Genomic DNA, 24,720 nt, shown 5'->3' with positions numbered 1-24,720 from the left:
CCTGTGGAAAGAACTAAAGCCTCAAGTTCAAGAAGCAAACAGAACTCCGAGTTTTCTTAACCCCAACAAACCTACTCCAAGGCAGATCATAATGAAATTGACACAAACCAACAGCAAAGAAAAAATTCTCAAGGCAGCCAGGGAAAAGAAGAATACAACATATAAAGGAAGGCCCATTAGATTATCATCAGATTTCTCAGCAGAAACTCTACAAGCTAGAAGAGAGTGGACCCCAATATTTAAAGTCCTGAAAGAGAGGAACTTTCAGCCATGAATACTATACCCATCAAAGCTATCCTTCAAATATGAAGGAGAAATAAAAACATTCACAGATACAGAAAAGATGAGGGAATTTATCATCAGAAAACCCCCACTCCAGGAATTACTAAAGGGGGTTCTACAATCAGATACAAAGAACAAAAAAAACCAGAGCCAGAAGTAAAAGCTCCAAGAAGAACACAATAAAACCAAATTTAAACTGTGACAACAACAAAAAGAAAGAGGGGGAGAAGATGGAGATTAACAGTAGCAAAGGACGATGGAGTGTAAAAGTACTCACAAAATAGTTCGCTACAATGAACAGGGTAGGGACCCTTTTCATTACTCAAAGGTAACCACCATTGAAAAAACCACCACAGAAGCACATGAGATAAAAAAGATAGCAACAGAGGAAAGATGTATGGAATACAACCAAATAAAAACAAAAGATAGAAAAACGAAAGAGAAGGATCAAACAAGACACAAAACTAACAGAAAGCAAGATATAAAATGGCAATAGGGAACTCACAAGTGTCAATAATTACACTAAATGTAAACGGATTAAACTCACCAATAAAAAGGCACAGAGTAGCAGAATGGATTAAAAAAGAAAATCCAACTGTATGCTGCCTACAGGAAACTCATCTAAGTAACAAGGATAAAAACAAATTCAAAGTGAAAGGCTGGAAAACAATACTCCAAGCAAATAACATCCAAAAAAAAGCAGGTGTAGCAATACTCATATCGGATAATGCTGACTACAAGACAGCAAAAGTACTCAGAGACAAAAATGGCCATTTCATAATGGCTAAGGGGACACTGAATCAAGAAGACATAACAATTCTTAATATATATGCACCAAACCAAGGAGCACCAAAATATATAAGACAGCTACTTATTGACCTTAAAACAAAAACTGACAAAAATACAATCATACTTGGAGACCTCAATACACCGCTGACGGCTCTAGATCGGTCATCCAAACAGAGAATCAACAAAGACATAGTGGCCTTAAACAAAACACTAGAGCACCTGGATATGATAGACATCTACAGGACATTTCATCCCAAAGTGACTGAGTATACATTTTTCTCCAGTGTACATGGATCATTCTCAAGAATTGACCATATGTTGGGCCACAAAAACAACATCAGCAAATACAGAAAAATCGAAGTTGTACCCAGCATATTTTCTGATCATAAAGCCTTGAAACTAGAATTCAACTGCAAAAAAGAGGGAAAAAATCCCTCAAAAATGTGGAAACTAAACAACATACTTTTAAAAAATGAATGGGTCAAAGAAGAAATAAGCGCAGAGATCAAAAGATATATACAGACAAATGAAAATGACAATACGACATATCAGAATCTCTGGGATGCAGCAAAAGCAGTGATAAGAGGGAAGTTCATATCACTTCAGGTCTATATGAACAAACAAGAGAGAGCCCAAGTAAACCACTTAACTTCACACCTTAAGGAACTAGAAAAAGAAGAACAAAGAAAACCCAAAACCAGCCAAAGAAAGGAGATAATAAAAATCAGAGCAGAAATAAATGAATTAGAGGACAGAAAAACTATAGAAAAAATTAATAGAACAAAGAGCTGGTTCTTTGAAAAGATCAACAAAATTGACAAACCCTTGGCAAGACTTACCAAGGAAATAAGAGAAAGAACTCATATAAACAAAATCCAAAATGAAAGAGGAGAAATCACCACGGACACCGTAGATATACAAAGAATTATTGTAGAATACTATGAAAAACTTTATGCCACTAAATTCAACAACCTAGAAGAAATGGATAAATTCCTAGAACAATACAACCTTCCTAGACTGAGTCAAGGAGAAGCAGAAAGCCTAAACAGACCTATTAGTAGAGAAGAAATAGGAAAAACCATTAAAAACCTCCCCAAAAATAAAAGTCCAGGCCCTGACGGCTATACCAGCGAATTTTATCAAACATTCAAAGAAGACTTGGTTCCTATTTCCTCAAAGTCTTCCAAAAAATTGAAGAAGAAACAATACTTCCAAACACATTTTATGAGGCCAACATAACCCTCATACCAAAACCAGGCAAGGATGGCACAAAAAAAGAAAACTACAGACCAATATCTCTAATGAATACAGATGCTAAAATACTAAACAAAATACTAGCAAATCGAATACAACAACATATTAAAAAAATAATACATCATGATCAAGTGGGATTCATCCCAGAATCTCAAGGATGGTTCAACATACATAAAACGGTTAACATAATACACCATATCAACAAAACAAAGAACAAAAACCACATGATCTTATCAATAGACGCAGAAAAGGCTTTTGATAAAATACAACACAACTTTATGTTTAAGACTCTCAACAAAATGGGTATAGAAGGAAAATATCTCAACATGATAAAGGCCATATATGATAAACCATCAGCTAACATCATATTAAATGGCACTAAACTGAAGGCTTTCCCCCTTAAATCAGGAACAAGACAGGGTTGTCCACTCTCTCCACTCTAATGTGGTACTAGAGGTTCTAGCCAGAGCAATCAGACAAGACAAAGAAATAAAAGGCATCCGTATCAGAAAAGAAGAAGTAAAAGTATCACTTTTTGCAGATGATATGATCCTATACATTGAAAACCCCAAAGAATCCACAAAAAGACTACTAGAAACAATAAGCCAATACAGTAAGGTCGCAGGATACAAAATTAACATACAGAAGTCAATAGCCTTTCTATATGCCAACAATGAAACAATTGAGAACGAACTCAAAAGAATAATCCCCTTCACGATTGCAACAAAAAAAATAAAATACTTAGGAATAAACATAACAAAGAATGTAAAGGATTTATATAATGAAAACTATAAACCATTGTTAAGGGAAATCGAAAAAGATATAATGAGATGGAAGAATATACCTTGTTCTTGGCTAGGAAGAATAAATATAATCAAGATGGCTATATTACCCAAAGCAATATACAAATTTAATGCAATTCCCATCAAACTTCCAATGACATTTTTTAAAGAAATAGAGCAAAAAATCATCAGATTTATATGGAAATATAAAAAACCCCAAATAGCCACAGCAATCCTAAAGAAAAAGAATGAAGCTGGGGGCATTACAATACCTGACTTCAAACTATATTATAGGGCCACAACAATCAAAACAGCATGGTATTGGCAGAAAAATAGACACTCAGACCAATGGAACAGAATAGAAAGTCCAGAAATAAAACCACATATATATAGTCAAATAAGTTTTGATAAAGGGGCCAACAACACACAATGGAGAAAAGAAAGCCTCTTCAATAAATGGTGCTGGGAAAACTGGAAAGCCACATGCAAAAGAATGAAACTGGACTACAGTTTGTCCCCCTGTACTAAAATTAACTCAAAATGGATCAAAGATCTAAACATAAGACCTGAAACAATTAAGTACATAGAAGAAGATATAGGTACTCAACTCATGGACCTGGGCTTTAAAGAGCATTTTATCAATTTGACTCCACAGGCAAGAGAAGTGAAGGCAAAAATTAATGAATGAGACTACATCAGACTAAGAAGTTTTTGCTCAGCAAGAGAAACTGATAACAAAATAAACAGAAAGCCAACTAAATGGGAAATGATATTTTCAAACAACAGCTCAGATAAGGGCCTAATATCCAAAATATACAAAGAACTCATAAAACTCAACAACAAACAATCCAATAAAAAAAATGGGAAGAGGATATGAACAGACACTTCTCCCAGGAAGAAATACAAATGGCCAATAGATATATGAAAAGATGCTCATCTTCTTTAGCTATTAGAGAAATGCAAATCAAAACTGCAATGAGATACCACCTCACCCCTGTTAGATTAGCTATTATTAGCAAGACAGGTAATAGCAAATGTTGGAGAGGCTGTGGAGAAAAAGGAACCCTCATACACTGTTGGTGGGAATGTAAAGTAGTACAACCATTATGGAAGAAAGTATGGTGGATCCTCAAAAAACTGAAAATAGAACTACCTTATGACCCAGCAATCCCTCTACTGGGTATATACCCCAAAAACTCAGAAACATTGATACGTAAAGACACATGCAGCCCCATGTTTATTGCAGCATTGTTCACAGTGGCCAGGACATGGAAACAACCAAAAAGCCCGTCAATAGATGACTGGATAAAGAAGATGTGGCACATATACACTATGGAATACTACTCAGCCATAAGAAATGATGACATCAGAACATTTACAGCAAAATGGTGGGATCTTGATAACATGATACAAAGCGAAATAAGTAAATCAGAAGAAACCAGGAACTGCATTATTCCATACGTAGGTGGGACATAAAAGTGAAACTAAGAGACATTGATAAGAATGTGGTGGTTTGGGGGGGGGGGATGGGAGAGGGAAAGGGGGAGGGGGAGGGGCACAAAGAAAACAAGATAGAAGGTGACAGAGGACAATCTGACTTTGGGTGATGGGTATGCAACATAATTGAACGACAAGATAACCTGGACTTGTTATCTTTGAATATATGTATCCTGATTTATTGATGTCACCCCATTAAAAAAATAAAATTATTATAAAAAAAAAAAACGAAGTCAGATAATAACAAGTGTTGGAGAGACTGTGGAGACACTGGAGCCCTCAAACACAGCTGGTATAAATACAAAATGGGGCAGCTACTTTGGAAAACAGTCTGTCCTCCAAGGGTTAAACATAGAGTTACCATGACCCAGCAATTCCACTGTTAGGTATATGCCTTAAAGAAATGAAAGTATATGTCCACACTAAAATTTGTACACAGACATTCATAGCAGCATTAGTTCTAATAGCCCAAAAGTAGAAGCAACCCAAATGTCCATCAACTGATGGATGGGCAAATTGACTGTGCTGTATCCGTACAGCAGAACATTCTTCAGTAATAAAAAGAGGCCTTTCACTTCATGGCATCACGAAGGCAAGATGGGTCACCGCAGTTCTACTGGAGCCACTGCAAAAATTAAGCCAGAGCTCCTGATCTCGCCACTTCAGCTCAAACCAGCACAGCCTGATGTAGAAATACGGCCTCAGTCTATGCCGCCAGCTTTTCCATCAGTACCAAGAGATGCTGGCTTCATCCAGTTGGACTGAGCAATCTTCCTTGAACAGACTGTTCGAGACATCTACCCAATACAATGGTAGCTATTTGTACAGAACTGTTTTTAATCATTTTTTAAAGGAGATGAAGCACTGAGAGATACACGCTACATGGATGAAATCTGGAAATATTAGGCTAAATCAAAAGAGTCAGTGACAGAGGACACATTGTAGACAAAGATTAGCAGCTGCATAGGGCTGGAGGGGATGAGGGTATTAGAGATAAGAGGTACAGAATTTCTTTAAGTGATTCTATAAAAATATTCTACAATTCTCTTGACCACAATGCTTTGAAAATAGAAATCAACTGCAAAAAGGAAGAAACTCACAAATATGTGGAGATTAAACAACATACAACTAAAATATAACTGAGTCAAAGAGGAAATAAAAGGTGAGATTAAAAGATATATAGACAATTGAGTGACAATACGACCTATCAATACTGGGATGCAGCAAATGCAATCAAAGGGAAGTTTGTATCATTACAGGCCTATCTCAAGAAATAAGTGAAATCCCAACAACCTAACATTACATCTTAAAGATATCCAGTAGACATATGAAAAGATGTTCAATGTCACTAAATACCAAAGAAAGGCAAATTAAAGTCACAATGAGGTATCACCTCACACCTGACACAATGGCTATCATCAATCAATCAACAAACAGGTGCTGGTGAGGGTACGGAAAGGGAAGCCTCTTGCACTCGGCAGGAATGCAGACTGGTGTCGCCACTGTTGAAAGCAGTGTAGAATTTTCTCAAAAGATTAAAAATGAAACCGCCTTATGACCCAGCGATTCCACTTCTAGTTTATCTGAAGAAACCCAAAACACTAATTTGAAAGAAGACATGCACCCCATGTTCACTGCAGTGTTATTTACAGTAGCCAAGATCTGGAAGCAGCCCAAGTGCCATCAGTAGATGAGTGGATAAAAAAGCTGTGGTACATTTACACAATGGAATACCACTTGGCTGTAAAAAAGGAAATCTTACCTTTGTGGCAGCACAGATGCACCTGGAGAGCATTCCACTAAGTGAAATAAGCCAGTCAGAGACAGACACGTGCCATGGGATTTAACTCATATGTGGTGCCTTGTGAACAAAGTGAACTAACAAGCAATATATAGACCGACTGAGAGAGCGCAGGCTGATAGCTGTGGCGGGTAGTGCTGAACAAGGGGGTAGAGGGATTGAGCAAAAGGAAAAAACTCACGGACACAACAGTGTGGTAACTGCCAGGGGCAGCGTGAGGGTGGGGGAGCGGAGGAGGGGCAGTGGGGATAAAGATGGAAGCGGACTTGACTTGGGGGATGAACATACAATACAGTAAGTACAGTGATGTGTTGTAGAATGGTGAACCTGAAACCTGTATAATTTTGTTAACCAGTGCCACATCAATAAATTTAATTTAAAAAAAAGAAAAAGACAAAAATAGTGTGCTCTCAACCCAAAAGGAACGTCTGGAACAAAACCGCAGATAAGGCAGAGCCAGGCAGTGGTGATGGAGCAAAGGGCAGCCTTGAGAGGTGACCGCTCTGCAGAAAGTGTGACATTCCGGGATTGGTGTCAATAAGAGATGCAACTACAGGGCTTTTAAAAAATATTTTATTTAAAAAATTAAATTCAATGATACTGATCATTAAGAGCTAAACATTTCCATAGCATTTGAACTGTTGTGTTGTGTGCCCAATCCCCCCAAATCAAATCATTTTCTATCACCACATATTTGTCCTTTCCTCCCACCCCCTGGTAACCACTTCAGTTTTATCTATGTCCATGATTCTCAGTTTTATATCCCACTGATGTGTGAAATCATAGTTTTTAGCTCTTTCTGATTTACTTATTTCACTCAGTATAATGTTATCAAGGTCCATCCGTGTTGTTGTAAATGATCTGATGTCATCATTTCTTATGGCTGAGTAGTATTCCATAGTATATATATATGTGCCACATCTTCTTTATCCAATCATCTATTGAAGGACATTTTGGTTGTTCCCATGTCCTGGCCACTGTGAATAATGCTGCGTTGAACATGGGGGTGCATGTGTCTTTACATATCAATTTGCGAGTTTTTGGGGTAGATACCCAGTAGAGGGGATTGCTGAGTCATACAGTAATCCCATTCTTAATTTTTTAGGACCATGACGCTTTCTTCAATAATGGCTGTACCAGTTTATATTCAAATCAGTTTATCTTTACCACTGCTTCACCCTATTAGCAAAAATCACTCACAATAATCATGGACATTAATAAAACATTATCCTGAAAATAAGACACTTTTTACAGTTCAGAGTTTTAAAAAAATACATACAAATGACATCATTTTCCCTCATTTCTGTCCAGTGCTACCAGTTCTGACACTGACAGATATTGAAATCATTAAGGTTTTTCTTTGATCAAATAAATATAAAACATCTGCTAACACAAGAACCTTAAAATAAAACTCCAGTTATAGACATCCTCTTTCATCTTGATACCGTGAAGTTATGATGTTCATTTTGTGTTGGATATGAAAAAAAAAATAGACAATATTTTGAGCAATACAAAATAAAATTAAGTTTCTTGATTATTCGTGGGTTTGAAAAGTTGCCTGGGCATTAAACTATTTAGTTTCAAATTCTGAAGTCTGGAAGACACTTGTGGAGATGCTTCTTCCACCTGTTAGAAAAACAATAAAACTAGGGTTAATTTTGTAAAAATGTAGGCCGTCTACCCTCTGTACTTACTTTCCCTTTGCTTCTGCAGAAGACAGAATAATTTCCCAGCTCCTGGAAGTCTGGAGCAGCCCAGAGCAATCAGCTGCTGCTCCTTGTGGGATCCTGTCTGCTTTTGCTCGTGTGGTATCCCCCACACCCAGCTCTGGGACTGGCATGTGCAAGTTCCCATTTGCTGAGTGAGTACATACATCTAATTTCTGAATGTGTGGATGGGGCCCACCATATAATTTGGTAATCCAGTACAAAATTAAAATGAGGGTCCCTTGTTCAGAAATTAAGAATTTCAAGATGGTACCTGAAGAACATTATAACAAGTGTGGGACCCTAATAAGCACAGAGCCCTGGGTGATTGCATAGGCTGCACGTGGAGACGGTGGCCCTATAGGTGTGGTGAGATGAAACACTGCAATGCCACCAACATCTTCTTGTCATGGATCAGGTATGGTCATGGGGAAGTTTCACCACCATAGGGAAATGAGAAAAATAAGCACAGCTCAATCTTTCACAATGCAACATCTGTTCAATCTAGGGTGGTGGTTAATTCTGTGTTAATGTGGCTAAGCCATGGTACCATGATAGCCAGATATTTATTTTGTCAAATATAGTTCTAGATGTTTCAGTGAAGGTATTTTTAGATATTAACATTTAAATCAGTAGACTCTAAAGCAGATTACCCTCCATAATGGAGGTGGGCTTTCAACCAACTGAAGGTCTTGACAGAAGAAACTGAACGCTCCCCAGGGAGAAGGAATTCTGCCAACAGACTGCCATTTGCCAACATCTGGATCCACTGGCCTACTCTGTAGGTTTTGGAGATGCAGCCTTCACAGTGGCATGAGCCAATTCCTTAAAATAAATCCAGACAGAAGACAGATAGATTAGAGAGATGGATGGATGGATGGATGAATGGATGGATGGATGGACGGGCGGGCGGGCGGATGGATAGATGCGACAGAAAGACATATCCTATTGGTTCTATTTCTCTAGAAAACCCTATTACAAGAACTATCTTTTTTCAGATTATGTGATTACGTCTTTCCTGGCTTATGTTAAAATGCCATGGTCCTTCAAAAAATTCTAGAAATCACTGCTTTACATGATAAATTTTAGAATGTTTATACTGTTTAAAATGTTTTTATTTAAAGGGAGATTTCTGGTTTTTCTCTCTTTTTTTGGTGGGGAGAGGCTAGGCACAGAAAAAAAATCAGGTTAATATTTTCTTTTAGGATGTTTTCAAAAGCCAAAGCTATTAATCCAAGAAAAAGCAAAAGCTGTCATCTAGGAGGGGCTCTGCATTAGTATTTGTAAATTGAAATGCTGATTTCAATTGTGTAGCAATGTAAATATAAGAAGTCTCTCTTTCTATTGATTTTAGAGATAGACTAGAAGGGAGACAGAGAAACATCTATTTGTTCTTCCACTTATTTATGCAGTCACTGGTTGATTCTTGTATGTGCCCTGACCAGGGATCGAACCTGCAACCTTGGTGTATCAGGACGATGCTCTAAGGAACTGACCTACCCAGCAGGGCCTACCAATGTGAATATAAAGGAAGGGTATATGGGCAGCCCTTGTCACTGAATTTGATCTTTTAGAAATGACACATTCCAATGTGCCTACAGGGCTAGAATCATGAGAACAAATGTCTCTGATTTATCAGCCCTGACGCTTTGAATTCTAGCCCTTGTCTCTAGGGCATCTTGTAAATGCAACATACTATCAGCAAACCCTGTGAGCAAGCGTAGCCTCTTCAGTTAGAGAACTTGCTTGCGCTGCTGCCACTGGCCCTCACATCAGCCAGCACTGGACAGTCGCCACACTCAGTGTGTGTTCATGGATCTTCTGTGATGCTGGCCTCAGCCAGAGCTCAAAAGTTTTGGCAAGCTCAGGGCTGAAGATGGATAATACTGCCACCTTCTCTGTGGGCCATCCTGTAAATCACAGCCCCATGCCACGCTAGTGCTAAGAAATACAAAGCCAGAAATTTTAGAAAAAGACTCTTTCTTTGGAATTGCCTCGTCTTTTTGCTCCAGTCAAAGCCTTATTTATCCCATGGTCTTTGTAAGTGTGAATACATTTAATTTCATTAAAAAATGTTTTGCGGATGGAAATGCCATATCCAAGAGTTGATGAAAACAGTACAGAATGAAGGTCAGAGTCAGCACTGGTCCTACCTACTACTTCCAAGAAGAAAAGAAAAAACCTTTTCCACCACTATGCCCAGTTTTATCAGTCCCCAGAACCCGCCCCTCAGCCTCTTTTCCCAGTCCTGACTGACGGTACTTGGATCCACCCGGATGCCCAAGCCAGAGGGCTAGGAATCACCTTCAGGTTTGACCCCACCGACGTAAGTACCTGACCCGTAAGGCCCTTCAACTGCACCCCTCGCGTCTCCTCTCCATCCGCTTGCTGCTCCCTGACTTCAGAGTGGAATCATTTTGTACAAGCTATTGAAATAATATTTCTGCTGGGAACTCATCCCCTAGCCTCTGCCTAACTACAATCTACTAACCTCCAGTCAAAGTGACCTTCATAGATTTCAACACACAGAGCTCTTAAAATGCTGCTGGTGCTCTGCATGGCTACAGAAGAATGTAGTCTCCTCAGGAGAGCCTCCGTCTCTGTCCTGACTGTCCGGGGTCCTCAGCTCGAGCCCCCGCGTGCAGGCTGCGCTCCAGCCATGCTGTTCTATACCTGTAGTTGCCTACGTGCCCAGACTCCCCACACTGTACTGGCTGTTCTTAGAGAACTTTTTAACAGTCTCATGCCCACGAGGGGTCAAAGGACAGATGTTCTTCCTTCCTTTAGCACTCTGCCTGGGCCAGGCGGGTTTCCTGAGCTCTCTCTCCTGTGGGCTCCATAGTGCCCTGGCCGTCCTATCCTTACTGCACAGTCTGGGAGGCCTGCAGGCTCACCCCAACCGTCTGCCACCAGCACAGACAGCAGCTCTACAACTTCTGTGGGGACAGCTGGACATAATTTATAAAATGGTATTATGCAAACTGGATCATCCAATTCATGATTTCTAGAACTATGAAACAAATGACTTCGGATTATTTCTAAAAACACAAAATAGGTCTCAATAGGAGGTTGTTCCCTTATACACCTTCAAAAGGATCTCTTATTGCATCGAATAGTGATTTCCCAGGAATTACCCTAAAGGTCCAACGTCTTTAAAAAAGGTTGGAATGCCACATTTTCATAACTAGTAAATTAATCACTACCCATTTTCGACCTGGTATCGTAAGATCAGCATGCTGTCCTCAGGAAGCCTTGTTTACAGAGTCAAACAAACTGGTTAGCAGTGCTGTACAGAAGAGGGTTTCATGAACTAACCAGATGCTGAGCTGGATTCTATTATGAAGAGAGATGAGATGGGAGCAGATAATCAGCCGAACAACTTCCTCTTCCCGCACCACACCCAGCGAGGTACTCTGCCCAGGCCCTCCACACCCAGCGAGGTACTCTGCCCAGTCCCTCCGGCTGCAATGGGCGGGTCCCTATCCCCCACTGGATCTACAGGCAGCACCTCTACTTATACTCTTCCCATCTCATCCATGTCAGGACACCATTCCTGCAAGCACTCCCCGTCTCTGAATCATGAATTTCTTGTTCTCCATTGGACCATTCCAGCAATACCCCAGGAGGCTTTAATGGACCCATCCAAAATAAGTCAAGAAATCCTTCCTTGACCACATGTTCTCCATCCAGATGCAACCTTCTCTGTTTTTCATAGCACCTTTCTTCAAAGACTCTGCCTTCACTGCCTCCTCCATGTTCTCACCCCATCCTCTCACCAGGCGTTTGTCCCTGCCCGACCTCCCAGGGTTTCCTTCTCTCCCACACTCCTTTTCAGGCTCCTTTGCCAGTGCTTCCTCCTCTGCCAGACCTCTAAAAGTTCGGAGTACCCCCGCACTCTGTTTTAAGGCCCCCTCCTCTATCTGTGGTCTCTCTTGAAATGAACTCGCCGGGTCCTTCCATTACTTTATGCTAATGACTCCCAGATGGACATTACCCACCCTGATCTACCCTGAGGTTCTAAACTGCTCTCCCACCACCGGCTTTCTTAACGAGTCCGCTTCACCCAGCTCTTCTCAAGCCCTGGCCATCTCAGGAAGCGGCGCTGTAACTCACCAAGTTGTTTCTGCCAGAAATCCAGAAATCATCCTGGACTTTTTGTTTTAACCCCTCACACCTAATCAGCAAGTCATAGAGACTCCACCTCCGAAATGCACCAAGGGGCCATCGTCAGCGCAAGAGTGGGAACTGTCACTGACCGCGGACTCCCAACACCTGAGTGGAGTAGACACACTACAGATGAAAACTATGTTGAACAAATCATTGGTACAATGGTGACAGCTGAAACTTAGAGAGTGGACACAGTTCTCAAAGAAAAAAGAACTGAGCCTTGGGGAGACGTCTCGGTCGGACGGGAAGCTGAGGAGTGAAGAAGTGAAGGGGGCCAGGAGAGAGGGAGGGGAGCTGTGATACCGGGTGCAGTGAAACCAAGGGGAGGAAACCTGAACAGCAGAAGCACTTAGAGCTGCTGGAAATGTCGGGGGAAGTTAAGAACAAGACCTAAGGAAAGGCCTCTCAGGTTGACAAGATGGCTGGAACCAGCTGCTTCAATAGGACTGTGGGGATAACAGTGAGATTACAGCCTGAAAAAGGGAGAGGGGTGATAAGATGCAGAAAGCAGGCCCACGGTGACAAAGAAGTTTCTCCTGACATTCTGAGGCGGCCTCGAGGTGCAGCCTCAAGGGGCAGCCCCAGCAGATTGAGAAAGTGCCAGGGTCGCCTGGGTGTAGGAGGAACCCCGACGGAGGCGCGGGAACACGTCCGTGTGCACCCTGCAACACAATAACACTAACAGAAGCACGCTGAAGTGAGCGATGTGTAAATACAGCTTGAGCACATGAGAACATTACTCCTACCATAAGAATTTTGTTTGGACTTTCGTCATCAATGACACAGGTCCTTTTAGCCCCTCGCAATGTGGACGGCTCTTCATTTGTATCCACCGCGGACTCCCAACACCATCCTTCAGCAAAGGCGAGTGTCCCGTCATCCACCGCGGAGGCCTGGCTTCTGGGGCTGCTGTTTGTCACAAGGTCGGCTGTGCCGGTAGGGAGGGGCGATTCTGCGGACTGTGTGCTGAGTCCTCCACCGCTCTTCTCACAGCTCTCTGATGGAGACGCAAAATCCGCTGGAGAGTCACAGCTCGTAGAGAGCTTGTTTTGCAAAAAATGCTTTAAACGAGTTTTTCTGCGGACATTCTTCCTCGAAATTGCGCCCCGGAGCTCAGACTCTTCTGCAATGACATACACTCTGCAGCGGCCTCTGGTGACCGCGGTGTAGACGTGCTGCCAGTCCTGGCGGCCCGCCTTCCCAACCGCGTAGACGACCGTCTGCTCCTCAGAGCCCTGGGAGGGGAAATGCATCAGAGAGACTTAGTGCTGCGTGACAGGTGCACGTCTTCCCCATCCTCTCACCAGGCTTTCGTCCCTTCCGACCACCCTGGGTCTCCTTCTTTCTCACACTCCTTTTCAGTCTCCTTCGCCAGTGCTTCCTGAGAAGAAAGCAAGCAGTCCTCCCACGCACCCCTGCCTGGCTGGACTAGTCAGAGAGACAGACTTATGAGGTCCACTGTCTTCATCACCTAAGAGCTCGTGTTTTCTAACTCTCCTCAGGTCTCACTGATGCACAGCTGGCTCACAGAAACCAGAAAGAAACTTTAAAGTCTGGGTACAGTGGCCCTGGCCGGTTGGCTCAGTGGTAGAGCGTCGGCCTGGCGTGTGGGAGTCCCGGGTTCGATTCCCGGCCAGGGCACACAGGAGAAGCGCCCATCTGCTTCTCCACCCCTCCCCCTCTCCTTCCTCTCTCTCTCTTCCCCTCCCGCAGCCGAGGCTCCATTGTAGCAAAAAGATGGCCCGGGCGCTGGGGATGGCTCCTTGGCCTCTGCCCCAGGCGCTAGAGTGGCTCTGGTCGCAACAGAGCGATGCCCCAGATGGGCAGAGCATCGCCCCCTGGTGGGCGTGCCAGGTGGATCCCGGTCGGGCGCATGCGGGAGTCTGTCTGACTGCCTCCCGGTTTCCAGCTTCGGCAAAGTAAAAAAAAAAAAAAAAAAAAGTCTGGGCACAGTGCCAAATAAAAACATAATTTAAAATGATTGTATGAGCTTTGTGTGTATATGTATTATCCCACTGTTATTTTATATTACAAAAAATAGACACCTTAAATATCCGATGATATCCAATAAATATATTTACTTATTTCCTATTTTGCAAATATCAAAGATGACTTAAAAATAAAGTTTTTAAAAATGGATAAATATATATGTATATATATTTATATATATAAATGAAATAGTCATAACTCTGAAACACAAAATAAAATCACTCTGATTAAAATAACCTACAAAATAAAAATATGTAACAAAACAAAATAAATCACAAAAAAGGCAACTCTATCAAAATTATAACTAGACTATCTTCAAAATGAAGGACGCATGGGTAATTTTTTTCTACTTTTCTATATTTTCCCAATGTTGAACCATTTATTACTTTTTTCAAGGTAAATAAAACAAAAGAGAACAATGAGCCTTTGCTTCTTAAATTTAGCAAGCCAAGAATTGTATAGGCAAGAAAAATGCCCAATGCCATCATGTAAGTATGAGAAAAGTTTTGAGTTTTGTAGCTATTCTTAGTCCCTGTGCTTTCTGTGCCAACATAAACTGAGACGCGGCTGGAACCGTCACCTCCCCTGGTGTGCCCAGGTCACCCTGCCAAAAGAACTGTGGGGAGACAAATGATAAAACGAGCATGTAGAAAATACAGACCACCGTTAAATAAAAAAGCAACCTTTCACACGGCCAGCACTTCTCTCTCCCTAGACACGGGGAGTTTGAACCAACACTTCAGAGGGTAAAAGTCTGACAAATACTTCCTCCCAATGCTGCTGAGTCCCAGAAACGACTTGAATGATACTTGATTACAGAAATGCTAAATAGAGTCAACAGTTACACAGCACCGTGGACTTCATTACACTGTGTGTTCCTAAACAGGTACACATCTACCTAAGCTTATCTGAGTTCTTACCAGCTGAGTAATACTGGGAAAAATTCAACAGTCCTATAATCAGTCTCCCTCTACTCACACTGCTACTATTCTGTCCTCAGCAGGTACAGTGATATTTGTAAAATTCAGGTTCAATCATATCACACAGTTTAAAACCCATTAATGCAGCGGTTCTCAATCTGTGGGTCGCGACTCGGGCGGGGGTCAAATGAAAAACACAGGGGAAAATTCCGATGGCTTTAGGCCAGCCCTGTGTTTTGGTCGTTCGACCCCCGCCGGGGTCGCGACCCACAGGTTGAGAACCGCTGCATTAATGGATCGCAGGCTCTTAAAGTCCTATCTTCTTAACATGACTCCTACGGCCCTTCAAGAGCCAGCCTCGACCCTGTGCCCCTCCCTCCTTCCTTCCCCTTCCCTCCCCGTGATCCATGCTTCCTCCAGCACAAAGGGACCTTGTGTTCCTGCCGGAGCTCCCCAGCCCATGGCCTCCCTCCAGCCCACTTCTGCATGGGCCCTGGGCCCTGGGCCCTGTGCTTTCCAGCATCCAATACTTCCTGTCACAGAATTTTTACTAGACTGGAATAGAACTTCTAAATTGTACTCCTCGATGGACTGTCCACTCTGTAAAGGCAGGAACACATCTATTTTGCTCACTTTTCTTTATTAGTGTCTCACTGAATGAATAAAAATTAAAACGTGTTCAGAAAGCAGGACGTGGACTCCTAACTTCACCTCAATAACCTGCTATAAATCATGTCCATTTCTTCAAATTTTCCTTCAGTCATTAACACTTAAAACATTTTTTTTGAGACAGAGAAAGGACAGACAGGGACAGACAGACAGAAAGGGAAAGAGATGAAAAGCATCAACTCGTGGGTGCGGCACTTAATTATTCATGGATTGCTTTCTCATATGTGCCTTAAGGGGGGGGGGCTCCAGCTGAGCCAGTAACCCCTTGCTCAAACCAGCAACCCCTCACTCAAGCCAACAATCCTGCACTCAAGCCGGCAACCTCAGGGTTTCAAACCTGGGTCCTCAGTGTCTCAGACTGACACTCTATCCACTGCACCACCGCCCGGTCAGGCCACCTCAAATTTCTTAAGGAGCCACATTTTATACACTTACTTTTAATTTTAATTACATCTACATCTATTCTCTAAATTTATCCTAAAACTTACAACTTACATGACTAGACACAAACCATTAATACTCTTCATGATTTTATAGATGTAGAATCTGAAAGTCTATATGGATGGGCTTTAGGGTGGGGTCCAAAAACATTTTTTCTGTAAACAAAGAATGAATATTTAGAATTTGCAGGCCAGCAAATACCTACAGCAACTATTGAACTCTTCCTGTATAGTGCAAAAGCAGTCATAGCCAATATGCAAATGAATGTGACTGTGTCCCAATAAAAGTTTATTTACAAAAGCAGGTGGTAGGCAAGACTTAACTACTCCACTGAATGATAAATATATATGTAGTCCTAGAAGGCCCAAGGAGGTGACCTGGTCCCTATCCTTCCACCCCCTTTTTCCCACATTACTTCTCTGACTTTATCTCCTAACATTCCCATACTGGCCTCCTTGCTATTCCTGTTCTTCAAATATGCCAGACAGGCTCCCATGTAAGAACGGTGACCTTGGCTCTTCCTTCTACCTAGGAAGCTCTTCTCCCAGATACCCACATGGTTGACCTCTTTACCTCTTTCAAGTCTATGCTCAAATGCCACCTTCTCAACAAGTCCTATACTAACTACCTAGTTAAAATTACAACTGCAGGCCTTGGCTAGTTGGCTCAGTGGTAGAGCGTCAGCCTGGCGTGCAGGAGTCCTGGGTTCGATTCCCGGCCAGGGCACACAGGAGAAGCACCCATCTGCTTCTCCACCCCTCCCTCTCTCCTTCCTCTCTGTCTCTCTCTTCCCCTCCCGCAGCCAAGGCTCCATTGGAGCAAAGTTGGCCCAGGCGCTGAGGATGGCTCTGTGGCCTCTGCCTCAGGCGCTAGAATGGCTCTGGTTGCAGCAGAGCGACGCCCCAGATGGGCAGAGCATCGCCCCTTGGTGGGCGTGCCGGGTGGATCCCGGTCGGGCGTATGCAGGAGTCTGTCTGCCTCCCCGTTTCCAGCTTCAGAAAAATACAAAAAATACAAAAAATACAAAAATTAAAATTACAACTGCACACACCCCTGCCCCTTTTCCACAGCATTTACCACCTTCTAACATAATATGTGCTTTACTTTTACTTTTTACAGTTGGGCTGTCTCTGTGCTCTTCCCACCAAACACAATCTTCACACTGGCAGGTAGCCTTGTCTGTTTCATGGACTGACCTAAACCAAGCACCAAAAACAAAGTTAGACTCAGTAAATATTTGTTGAAACGAACTGAACTTGGAAGAAACAAACTATGCTGATATGAGAAAATCACCAATGTTCTTAGAGGTAAGAGATGCTATTTCAACCATGAAATAAGAGGAACGCTTAGACATATTGACTCCAACCTTTATGACCCCTTCACTCTTCATTCATCCAGAAACGCAACACAAAAAGTCAACTATAAATCTGAGGAGATCTCAAATCAGAAAACACAGTAAAATGATAACAAGATGGAAAGTAAAGAGACCGGTAAAAAATTGAGATGAGCACTTCTAGAGGTCCAACACCACAGAGGTTCCAGAAAGACGAAACAGAGAAAACTTGGGACAAGAAATCTTAATGAAATTACTCAAGGAAATTTCACAGAACTAAACGATAAGAATTTTCAGCATGATAGGAACCATGGGATTTCTCCAGGAAATTTCTCTAGGATCTCACAGCCAGAAATATTGAATGTCTTCAAAATTGTTTTTTTGTGTGTTTTTTTTTCCGTAATAGTCAGCTGATTGCTTCTCTCCTATTTTGGAAACTTAAAGCCAAATCTGCAGTCTGCATTAGCAAGCAAACAACCGGTGTGCCTGTAAGCACTCCACCCATGCCTGCAGGAACCCTTCTCTATCCTCACCTTTATTGTCCCCTTGATACCATTTCTTTATTTTTTTTTAAATATCATGCTGAATTGTGAGTAATTTTGTAGCCATTTCAAATTCTTTTTAGAACTGAGATGGGTAAGTTAAATACAACACCATTCTCTTTAAAAAAAGTTAAAAACCTACACTAAGTAATGTCTGCCTACAAGTAGAAGATTTAGGCTAACCTAAATTTTGCTGAGTAAAAATGAAGGTCGATGCAGCTTCATCATTAAAACAATATTCCCACATCAGAAAGGGGAACTCAAAACAATAAGATAAATAACAAAGCCACTAATAACTCATAAGAACTCAAATTAAAGTACAGCTTAAATTAAGTTGCACTAAATACAATACAGTCCAGGATTAGATCCTGGAACAGAAAAAAGGCAGAGTGAAAAAACTGCTGAAATCCAAATAAAGTACATAGTTTTGTTAACAGTACTGTACCAATTGTACTCTGACAAATACCAGAATTCTGTAAGATGTTAGCATTAGGAAAGGTAGTGAAGGGTATATGGGAGCTCTCCCTGCTACCTCCCCAACTTTTCTGTACATCAGTGGAACACATCAATGCTTCTCTCTTTCTTTCTCCCTCCCTTCTTCTCTCTCTAAAATTGATTTTTATATATAGAGTGGGACACTTAAAACCATGTCAACACAATAAATTTAAATTTTTTTAATTAAAATAAAAATAATTTAAAAAAGAAAAATAAATAAAATTAACTTTTAAAAAAAGTAGATATATTTGTCAAAACTCATCCAACTTTATAATTAAAATGTGTATGCAGCCTAACCAGGTGGTGGCGCAGTGGATAGAGCGTCAGACTGGGACATCGAGGACCCAGGTTCAAAACCCCGAGGTCCCTGGCTTGAGTGTGGGCTCATCCAGCTTGAGCGCGAGCTCACCAGCTTGAGCACGGGGTCGCTGGCATGAACATGGGATCATAGACATCACCCCATGGTCACTGGCTTGAGCCCAAGGTCGCCGGCTTGAGCAAGGGACCACTCTGCTGCAAACCCCCTGGTCAAGGCACGTTTGAGAAAGCAATTAATGAACAATTAAGGAGCCTAAGGAGCCGCAATGAAGAATTGATGCTTCTCATCTCTCTCTTCCTAGCTGTCTGTCCCTATCTGTCCCTTTCTCTGTCTTTTTGTCTCTGTCAAAAAAAACAAAAATACAGTATCATTTGTATAAACCTTGGTAACTTTGTCTCTGTATGAATGGACAAATTCAGAGCAGAAGTCACTCTGAGAAGGGTGGAAAGGCAGGGGACAAGGGCAAAAGTGAGGTTCCTGGTTAAGACATGAAGTTTAAGAGGGGCCCTGGACGGTTGGTTCAGTGGTAGAGCATCGGTATGGCGTGTGGATTCCTTGTCAGGGCACACAGAGAAGCGACCATCGGCTTCTCCACCACTCTCTCTCCACCCTCCCCATTCTCTCTCTCTCTTTCTTCCCTTCCCGCAGCCATGGCTAGATTGGTTCAAGTGCATCAGCCCAGGGCACTGAGAATAACTCCGTGGAGCCTCTGCCTCAGGTGCTAAAAGTTGCTCAGTTGCAAACATGGTCCCAGCTGGGCAGAGCATTGGCCCCAGGCGGGGGCAGCCAGGTGGATCCTGGTGGGGGCACATGTGGGAATCTGTCTCTCTAGCTCCCCTCCTCTCACTTGGAAAAAGAAGGAAAAAAAAAAAAAAGTTTTAAGAGGATGTCAAGAAATTCAGCAATCAAGATAATATTTTAATAAAATATTTTTTAAATCAAAATTTAAACCAAAAAAGATCCACAATGAACAACATATCAAAAATTTAAACAAAAGACAAGATCAGCAATCTTGCCATGCCAAGCAATACTGGAGACTGAAACAAGAGGCAACTCAGCCCCACCGGCCCTGACCCCTCTGTCCCTGGTCAGGGCTGAAAGGCCTGAAGAATGAGGCTGTAACTATGATGCCTTACTTCCTGAAGAAAGAGAGTTCTGAAACAATAAAGAGTAAAAGGTTTATGTCTGTATAGTGTTTTCTGCACTTTTGTGCATTCTGTTTCCTAATTTAAAAATATACTAAAACCATTAAAAATTAAGAAGAAGCCTGACCAGGCAGTGGTGCAGTGGATAGAGCATCGGACTGGGATGCAGAAGGACCCAGGTTCGAGACCCCGAGGTCGCGCCAGCTTGAGCACGGGCTCATCTGGCTTGAGCAAAGCTCACCAGCTTGGACCCAAGGTTGCTGGCTCCAGCAAGGGGTTCCTCAGTCTGCTCAAGGCCCGCAGTCAAGGCACATATGAGAAAGCAATCGATGAACAACTAAGGTGTTGCAACGAAAAACTAATGATTGATGCTTCTCATCTCTCTCCGTTCCTGTCTGTCTGTCCCTATCTGTCCCTCTCTCTGTCCCTGTAAATAAATAAATAAAATAAAAAATTAGGAAGAAAATGATATAAGGTATTCTGTGGGTTGGCTTAAATAGCTTCACAAATGTCCATCTTACCTGAAAAGTGTGAATAGTTCTTGCCCATGCATGTCGTATGCGGCAATGTTTCATCAGTTTCCCAAAATCCACAGTTACTTCCAAGCCAGCCATGTTATTAATGGTCAAAGATCTTCTCTTTCCAAAAGTTACATCAGTTATATCCTGTCACCAAAATAAAGAAGTATTCTGTATGTTTTCAAATATGCACTGTAAAGATAGTCTATTGTTGGCTTGAACATAAAATGAAAGCATCTTGTAAGTAAAAGAGCATGTATATTCATTAGCACCATTAAGAACTCCAAAAGGCTTTAAAACCTATGCTTGAGCACAAACTGAATATATGTATACACATAAATAATTTAATAAATATAAATGGAAGTTTTTGGTTCTTGAAACTTAACCAAATTTGACTCTGGAAAACAGTCTATGTTGTCTTTCCTATTTCGAAGTCTATACATTTTATTTCTTGTACTGACTAAGTAGATCTGCATATACCCTGTGTAAAAACCACTTTCCCTCACCGCTTTTAAATAAGAAGCTTAGAAGTTTAAGAGGGTGTTTATACAATGAGAAAAAATTGAAGGTGACCACTTCTACAGTTTCTATATTTAAGCAGCAGCCAAGGAAATGATGCTTTATAAAATATGTGTTTCATTTGTTCCTTGTTTTTGTTACTCAAGCATTTCAAGCTTACTAAAATGTTTTTTAACCAAGTCTTCCAGAAAATCTTATAGAAAAAATACCTTCCAACTCATTTTATGAAGCCAGCATCACTCTGACACCAAACTCAGACCAGATATTACTAGAAAACCATAAACCAATATCCCTCAAATATGGATGTAAAAATCCTTCACAAAAAATTATGGAAGAAGAATGTCAATTCTGATATGACTGGATCTCTAACAGGTAAAAAGGTACTATCTTTCTGTTACCACTTACTTTTCTTATGAAAAATATTTCTCCATTGCAGAGTCGAATACCGTGTTCAAAGTCATGCTTATTTTTAGCAGCACCATGAGGAGTACCATCAAAATCTTCACCACTTGCCTCTAGTTCATTATTTTGCTGACTGTTCAAGGTATTTTCAGGCAGTAAGTCCGAGAGATATGCATTCTTGGTACAACAAATTTTATCACCAACTCCAAATATAAGTCTATTCTGATGGTCTCTGGGTTAGAAAATGATAATAAATCATTGTAGAAAATTTTAATTTCAGATTATTTAAGCATTAACTTCTACCCAGATCCAATTCAATGCTCAAAACAGTTTCCCCACTTTCTTGACTCCCCTTTCATCATCCAAAATTCCACAAGAAACCAGGCTCCCGCGGGTGCGGTCTGATCACCTCTTCTCTCTGTACCACCTCAAACTCACGACCACTGCCCAGCCAAACTCTCTGTTTAAAGTCTGGCATAAATGCTGATGTCTCTCTTGCCCTCTACATTCTAAAAGTCACCAAAAATCTTACTGACTCTACCTCTTAAATTTATCCTGTCCTCCAATTACTTTTATCACTACCCTATTTCAGGTCCTACAGCACTTAAACACATTTCCACTATAATAATAATAACTTATTAAAATAATAGCTAATTGAATAAATGCTGACAATATACTAGTTATTGCAATAAGTGCTTTAGGTATATTATTTCATTTGGTCCTTACTACAATGCTCTGAGGAAGTTCTGTGTAAGTATCCGCTTTGACACACTGGAAAGGTGCAGTTACCTACCCAAGATCACAGTCACAGGGGCCCAGCTTGCATGGCTCCAATCTTGTGTTTATAAACCCTTTATTAGGCTACCTAACATGGTTCTTCTGAGTGTTTTCCCTCAACTAACACATCTCTGAATTCTCTGCACTTAATAAATACTTGGTGTTCATAAATCCAATAGATGAGAGTTAATTTTTCCTGTGTGTAGAGTGTAAGTATTTCTCTGATCTGTGTCCACTGCGGTGCTCTCTGCAGGCAGCCTGTTGCTAAGGTTCTTGGACACACTATACTAATACATTATCATCTGAAAAACTGTCCTGAATTCTCCACACTCATCTTAGAAAAGTTTGAGTCCACCAACCTGGAAACAAGGAAAATTCTATTCTTTGTTTTCCTTATTACATTGGTTATCAAACAGTCAATTCCTGCCCTAGCCAGGTAGTTCAGTTGGTTACAGCATTGTCCCAAAGTGCAGAGGATCCCAGTTCAATCCCTGGTCAAGGCACTTGAAAGAACAGATCAATGTTTCTGTTTCTCTCTCTCTCTCTCAAATCAGTAAAATAATCATTAAAAAGAAAAAGTCAATTCCTAAGGACATATATTATATTTAATCGAAGAGATCATCTTACACCATAAATGGGGGAAAAACAATTTTTAGATACACAGGTACAGTGATAAGTGTCAAAACAAACAAAAGAACACCGAATCAAGAAAGGGCTATCCTCCAGGTTTCAGTTCTTTGGTGCTCACTTGATTAGGTGGCCCGTGTAGTGCTTGCAACAGCAAGCATTGATGACATCGCAGTCTTGCCTGAAACACATGAAAATGCAAGGGTCACCTTAACAGAATTTGTTTTGTGCTTATTTCTGTTACCAACAGTTATGACATACTGGATTCTATAAAAGTCTCCAGGACTTCTCCTGAAAATGTATTTTGTATACTTGATCTTAACATAATAAGACTTTGTTCCATTCAGATTTCCTGTGATTTTCCAAATACAATATTTTGTAGAAAGAGCCCTGTTTAGAAACTGCCATATATGATATATGTCTAACAAAGAAATACTTAAAAATAAAAGAATTAAAGTGATGAACCTAAAGAGACTCTTTCAAATGGTATCTACCTATCTATCTATATATATAAGATTTAAAAGCTAGATTTGAAATGTTAAAATATTGTAAATGCTTTACCTTCTAAATGCAATAAATTGTGATGTTTCTGCATGTTGTAGGTCATTTTCTTTGAGTAAGGTTCTAACAGCAGAATATAAATCTGACAATTAAAAAGAAAAAAATTAACACGGAAAAGCACCAAACTACAATATTGTTTCTATGGAGAAACGGATTCGGAACTCCTGCTAAGGGGTGCGGGAAACATCTCACCACTGGAATACAAGTAACCACAGGAACACGGCCTCTGCCTACAGCAGCCAGAGCAATAGAGGAGAAAATGGAAACAAGGGTTCTAGACACCCTGTCCTTTGCAGAGAGTCTGCCACAAGCCAGGACAGCTCCTAATATGTAATACAATCACTGTATAGTCACTGACGGTTTGTGAATGCTCAATTTAAAATATGAGCAAGCAGACAAAATATGGAACAGAATTACTAATGTAAGACTTCTAGACCCTGGCCAGTTTGCTCAGTGGACAGAATGTCGGCCCGGCGTGTGGACATCCCAAGCTTGGTCGCTGGTCAGGGCACACATGAGAAGCGACCATCTGCTTCCCTTCTCCTCCTCCTCTCCTTTCTCTCCCTCTTCCCCTTCCGTAGCCAGTGGTTTAGTTGGTCAAGCATCAGCCTCAGGCACTGAGGAGAGCTCAGCTGATTTGAGCATCAGCCCCAGACGGGGGTTGCCAGGTGGATCCATGGGAGTCTGTCTATCTCCTGTCCTCTCACTTAAAAAAAAGGACTTCTTTCTGTTTTAACTTTTGGTGGTACTAGTAGTAGTAAGTTATACTTTGAGTATTGCTCTGCCTGTTTTTTAATTTCATCTTAACACTCATATGAGGCACATATTACCATGTCCAAGGCTGATATTTAGTGGATTTGTACCAATATAACATATTTTTTTCTTCTTTTCCAAGTGAGAGGAAAAGAGATAGAGAGACAGAATTTCACATGTGGCCTGACCGGAATCCACCTGGCAACCACTCCCTGGGGCTGACACTCTGCTCATCTGGGGCCATGCTCACAACCAAACTATTTTTAGCATCTGAGGCTGAGGCTCCAGGAGCCACCCTCAGCACCCAGGCTGATGCACTCGAACCAATCAAGCCATGGCTACAGGAGGGGAAGAGAGAGAGAAGGCAGAGAGGGAAGGGGAGAGAAGCAGATGGGCACTTCTCCTGTGTGCCCTGACCGGGCATCAAACCCA

At 41.4% G+C, this 24,720-nt stretch overlaps 1 protein-coding gene across 2 annotated transcripts in view; it reads right to left on the bottom strand.

The window, feature by feature from the left end:
* Nucleotides 1-6,967: 6,967 nt before the first annotated feature.
* The window catches only part of HELB (DNA helicase B), a 45,561-nt gene continuing 27,808 nt past the window's right edge, over nucleotides 6,968-24,720 (bottom strand). For both annotated transcript variants that reach the window (XM_066369056.1, XM_066369057.1), the window contains 6 exons: nucleotides 23,536-23,617; nucleotides 23,096-23,155; nucleotides 21,574-21,802; nucleotides 20,653-20,796; nucleotides 13,025-13,513; nucleotides 6,968-8,031 (listed from right to left, as the gene is read on the bottom strand). In XM_066369056.1, the coding sequence (XP_066225153.1) occupies nucleotides 7,927-8,031; nucleotides 13,025-13,513; nucleotides 20,653-20,796; nucleotides 21,574-21,802; nucleotides 23,096-23,155; nucleotides 23,536-23,617 (1,109 nt within the window). In that variant the 3' untranslated portion in view covers nucleotides 6,968-7,926. The remainder of the gene's footprint in view (nucleotides 8,032-13,024; nucleotides 13,514-20,652; nucleotides 20,797-21,573; nucleotides 21,803-23,095; nucleotides 23,156-23,535; nucleotides 23,618-24,720) is intronic.

The sequence above is a fragment of the Saccopteryx leptura genome, chromosome 2, assembly GCF_036850995.1.
Source record: "Saccopteryx leptura isolate mSacLep1 chromosome 2, mSacLep1_pri_phased_curated, whole genome shotgun sequence".
Lineage (NCBI taxonomy): Eukaryota > Metazoa > Chordata > Mammalia > Chiroptera > Emballonuridae > Saccopteryx > Saccopteryx leptura.
Note: the sequence above shows the minus strand (reverse complement) of the source record. Positions and strands in the feature narration are given on the sequence as shown.